This window comes from Crocodylus porosus, unplaced genomic scaffold, assembly GCF_001723895.1.
Source record: "Crocodylus porosus isolate Cpor-Errol unplaced genomic scaffold, CroPor_comp1, whole genome shotgun sequence".
Lineage (NCBI taxonomy): Eukaryota > Metazoa > Chordata > Crocodylia > Crocodylidae > Crocodylus > Crocodylus porosus.
In genome coordinates this window covers 10,605,821-10,611,208 of record NW_017728914.1, presented here as the reverse complement: position 1 = coordinate 10,611,208, position 5,388 = coordinate 10,605,821, and the positions used below count along the sequence as shown (strand labels likewise).

Sequence of the window (5,388 nt, the reverse complement as noted above, 5' to 3'; positions counted from 1 at the left end):
CGGACCCTAGGAGGGGGAGGATATAGCTAGTAGGCCTGAGAGGGCTAGTGGACAGAGGGGCGCCAGTTGTGTGACAAGCCCAGGGGCGCCGGTGAAGGGCGCATATAGGAATCTGACCAGATAATGTCTGGTACATCTGTGAGGCTTGGGGCATGCTAAAGGGGAGGTTGGAGGCACGCATAACCCATAAAGCTGGGGTGCGCCAGGTCAGTACATCCAGGATAGGGGAGAGGATATACTTAGCACTGTGTCAAAGGGGACAATAAAGGCAGCCTCCATTATAAAACTATATAACACCAAGACGTGGCAGGCAAGATAGAGGGTGCTGAAATCCCTGTTTGGCATGGTAGGGGGTGCTAGAGAGATCACGGCTGCTCCTAGGTCCCCCGCACCATGACACAGAGCCAGTCATCTCACTACAGAAGGCAATCAGGTTGGTCATGCATGACTTGCCCTTGGTGACTCCATGCTGACTGTTCCTAATCACCTTCTCCTCCAAGTGCTTAGGGATGGATGCCTTGTGGATCTGCTCCATGATTTTTTCCAGGGACTGAGGTAAAGCTGATTGGTCTATAGTACCCTGGATCCACCTTTTTCCCTTTCTTAAATATGGGCATTATGTTTGCCCTTTTCCAATAATCTGGGACCTCTCCTGATATTCATGAGTTTTCAAACATGATGGCCAGTGGCGCTGTAATGACATCTGGATGCACCCTCAGCATCCTTGGGTGCATCCCATGTGGCCCCAGGGACTTTTATATGTCCAGCTTTTCTAAATAGTCACTAACCTGTTCTTTCACCACTGTTGGCTGCTTACCTCCTCCCCAAACTGTGCTGCCAGGTGCAATAGTCTAGGAACTGACCTTGCTTGTGGAGACTGAATTGAAAAATGCATTAATTACTGAAGCCTTTTCTGCATCTTCTCTCACTAGGCTGCCTCCTCCTTTCAGTAAGGGAGCTATGCTTTCCTCAATCTTCCTCTTGTTAGTGAATATCCCATCACTGGCATTTATGGTCAAAGAAGAATGCCCTGAAAAGACTTAGTTTCAAAACACAGAACATGCATCAGTTGCCTCCTCAAACCTGACACCTTTGAAGTGAAAGCCCTGGAAGAAATTTGCCCTAGTCATCTACCCAATATTATTTGCTTCTAAATCATGCACCTTTTACTGTAAAACTGTCAGGTTTGCAACCTAAAAGCCTCTTTTCATTAAAAGAATAGTTTGTAATAACAGCCATGTTCTCTGAAGAGGTTTTATTTAGAGACACTTCAGAATCACTGATTGTGTATAACCATGCAACTTCCACTCCTACAAAGTGACAGAAAAATTGGCATGTCTATTTAACAAGCAATCATGTAGAACTTGTGTCATTCTTATATGGTTCTGAGTAGTTAAAGAAGTCATACAAAGACTGAATTCTAAAAGAGAAGTTCAGCTCCATATACAAAGTACCCTTTCTTCCTCTTTTCTATGACTTGGATTAGTTTCATGGCTTCTGCTCATTGCTGTTCGTGGTCACAAAGCTTTGATGGTTAGTTGTGCACACAGAAAAAGGATGTTGGACATTTTGCAATCATTTGATAGTACTCCAAATGGTGCAACTATTACATACTTGTCTGGCACTAATAAGTGCTAAATTTGTATGTCACATATAAGAACCAGATCATCAGAGTATAAAACCATAAGTCAGACCAGTTGCCAACCACCAAAATCCTACTTCAGAACTCATTGTCACATAACATCCTGCATTCCCTGTCAAATATGGAGTATAAAGTTTGACACAGTAACACCACCGGATTATTAAAGAACCAAAATTCAGCCAAAGTAGAAGCGATATAAATATTTCAAGGTAGGAAATCAGCTGGGCACTTGACACTTCTTGCAACTCATGCCTACTCAGAACAGTGATCTGAAACACCCAGTTCACAATAGAGGTGAAAGAGCATATAGCTAGGATCATAAAGCCATGATCCCTTAATCCCCTAGAGTGATGCACAAATACAAAACACAAAAAATTACACACAAAATGTCAGAAAGTTCCTCTCTGGGCTAGGGGACACGCTTGCATTCTTTGCCATTGAGCTGAGAAACACTGCTTGCTTCACATCAGTACAGAGTAAATGCCCTGTGTGACTAACCTGATAAGCGCCTTTCTCTTGCACTCTTCCAGAGCACATCCCATGCCTTGTTGGTGGAGTCCTTGATATGCTCACTGAAGGATCTCCTTAAGCGATGTTTCCCTGGGTATGCCATTCTTCCTATAAAATCCACAGCAGCACTTCTAGCCCATTAAGATCCAACAGCCTGAAAAAATCCCAGTACATTAAGACCAATGAGAACTCAATTCTTCCAGCTTTCTTCTCTTAGGCAGAACTGGAAAGCTGCCGTATAGAAAGGCTGTGTGTAATTTGTTAACACCCCTTTTGGAAGCGGGGAGGGTGTTGGGGGTTGGGGGGGAGGGGAGGAAGGAGAGAGAGAGAAACCTTCCAAACAATCTGGGGTCAGGCCAGGCTGAAAAGGAAATAGCAGCCCACTTGGGTCCCCTCTGCCTCAAAGCAAAAAGCAGTTCTGAATCTCAGCTGCCACATTTTATAAACAGACTCGATCCTTTGCCATTCAAAGTAATAAATAAAGTGTTAAGCAACAAGGCATCACCTGAAACAGAAAAAATAGGTTAGACAATGCCTTGTACCTTTGAGTTCCCAGCTTCTTTGCATTAACTGTGGAGTAACAGCTTCCTTATTTTCAGGTTTCTTCTCTGTTGGCTTATTTATGACGCTTGTCTTGTAGGTCTCATGCTTGCAGTTCCTTTTCCTCGGATACAGCTTTTTGTTTAGGGTGTTTTTTACTATTTGAAAATGGAGAGCCCTGAGAGGATTGTTTCTATGCTGTTATCAGTTCAACCTCACATGGAGCTTGCTCCAAAGACCACTGTACCTGGTGATTTCAGTTTGACCTCAAAGGGCTGTGGATAAGGCCCTAAAGCTTTGATTAACAAATTAACCCTAATTTTCTATTGTACCTCCCAGATCAAAACTGCCTATCAGATTTCTGTAATCTAAGGCAATTTTGTCACCTATCTAGTATACTACTACCCCTCTGATGAGTAGTAGTGGATGCCCAGGGTGTTGTATAATGGCCAAAAGAAGAGAAATTGGAGACGCAAAATCTTGGTAAAATGTAACTTATTTTATTTATGTCCACATGGCTAAGTACAGGCAGTCAAAAAGCCCAAGGCTGAATCAATTCAGTCTTTGCAGATTAGTTCAAGCTGCATAGATTGAACCAATCAGCAAGGGAACAAACATTTATTTTTGATTCTGGAAATGCAGCCACATACCTGCAGTGGCTCAGGCCAGAAGCCAGGGGTGCTAGAAAAACACCTCCCTGCTCAACTAGAACAAACAGCCTGGGCCATGGCTAGCCCACCCACCCTGCAAGGGGGATTTGCAGAGGAGATGCAAAGCATCCTGGGATGCAGAGGGACTATAAAGTTAACTTGAATCTGGAAGGGATCTGGAACAGAAGTTCAATAAACCAATTTAACCTAAATCAGTTAAGGCTGATATGGCATTCATCCAGGTTTATCTTAAACTGGTTTGGCCATTATAAAAGCAGTTTATGTGCACTGAACTTCTGTTGTGTCAGAGATTCAAACCCGTTTCCGATCACTTATACTGCTCAATGTGTAATTTCTGTCCCTAATGTGGAACCAGTGTGATCCCAAACAGCATGCAGGAAAACTTTTCTTCATTAAGAATTTTGGGCCCAGCATCATAATCTGGCTCCTAAGGGAATGATTACAGCTGTATTTGCCTTGAGGACCAGTTCCAAAGACCAAGTTCTCCTGTTGCTTTGCAGAGTTCTTTCAACCCAGAACCTGATAACTAAGGATCCAGGTTTTCTGTTCCCTATGGAAAAACAGAGAAAACCACAGATTTCCCTAATTTATCAGAGAAAAAATGGATTGTCCCTTTTAGCAGAGATACCTGCAGATTTCCCACTTTTGAAAAGAGCTCTGCAGGCTGGCAGAGTTCCAGCCTGCAAGAGCTAATTTAAAAAAGGGTGGGAAACCCCCAGCCCCGTCCAGAGGGGGAGGGGGAGGAGGAAAGGGTGGGGCCTGAGGCTCTTAGTCACCTAAGGCTTGGGTCAGCCTCACTTTCCTTGCTGGAGCTTGTGAGGTAAATGGGGCTTGTAGTGGTCTCGGGGGTTGCAGATCAAGGCTGGGGGGAAAGCTGGATGCAGGAAGGTGGCTGGGGGCTGAGGGAGCGGGGAGGTATTAGGGAAAGACATGGAGTGCCTGCCTGGCCGGCAGCATGTGGACTACAAGCAGGGCGCTATTGGTCCAAGTGGGCTCTGCACTTCCATGTACAGCTTCCCTGAAGGGCTGATAAGCACTGCTCTGGGTCTACATGCCGCTGGCTGGGTGGGCACTCCTGTGGGAAGCTGGCTGGGGGACGAGGGAGCAGGGAGGTGTTGGAGAAAGCCCCACATGGAGTACTTACCCGGCCGGTGGCACATGGACCCAGAGTGGCACAGTGTCGGCCCTTCAGGGAAGCTGCACATGGAGGCATGGAGCCCACTCAGGCCGATACCACACTGATCCGGGTTCATGTGCTGCCTGCCAGGCAAGCACTCCATGTGGGGCTTTTCCCAACACCTCCCTGCTCCCTCAGCCCCCAGCCAGCTTCCCACAGGAGTGCCCACCCAGCCGGCAATGCATAGACCCAGAGTGGCATGATATCAGCCTAAGCAGGCTCTGCACCTCCACATGCAGCTTCTCTGAAGGGCCGATAGCACAAAGCTCTGGGTCCATGTGCCGCCAGCTGGGCAGGCACTCCTATGGGAAGCTGGCTGGAGGCTGAGGGAGCTGAGAGGTGTTGGGGAAAGGCATGGAGTGCCCACCTGGCCAGCAGCATGTAGAGCCAGAGAAGCATGCTATCAGCCCTTCAGGGAAGCTGCACATGCTCAGGCCGATAGCACATCACTCCAGGTCTACACACCACTGGCTGTGCTCCTGCTGGTCCCTGTTACTCCCCAGGAGTGCACACTGCCACCAGGACCTGGCCCCAGAGCAAGCAGGCAGTAGCTAGAGAGCCAGCTCTGTGCTCCTGCTGTGGCAGCCACTGCCTTGTGTTGGAGGCAGGAAGCTGTGGACCTGGGTCCCTGGCCCCTTGCAGCTGCCTCCCCCCGCCCCCCACCAGCAGGGCTGGGAGTGGGAGGCAAGAGGCACAAGCAGGACTGGGGTGTTGTTTGGGGAGTGAGGGGCACAAGCAGAGCAGGGTGGGGGGGTGCTTGGGCAGAGTGAGGGGCACCAGCAGGGCTGGGGGGGGGCCTTTAATTTTAATCATGGATTTTAGGCTTTTTATCAGAGAATTTGCAATTT

At 47.6% G+C, this 5,388-nt stretch overlaps 1 protein-coding gene across 1 annotated transcript in view; it reads right to left on the bottom strand.

The window, feature by feature from the left end:
• Nucleotides 1-2,377, bottom strand: part of LOC109309958 (rho GTPase-activating protein 7-like) — a 179,489-nt gene extending 177,112 nt beyond the window's left edge. Inside the window, exon 1 of the mRNA XM_019534867.1 lies at nt 2,141-2,377. Within this exon, the coding sequence (XP_019390412.1) occupies nt 2,141-2,255 (115 nt within the window). The 5' untranslated portion in view covers nt 2,256-2,377. The remainder of the gene's footprint in view (nt 1-2,140) is intronic.
• Between the last annotated feature and the right edge of the window lie 3,011 nt (nt 2,378-5,388).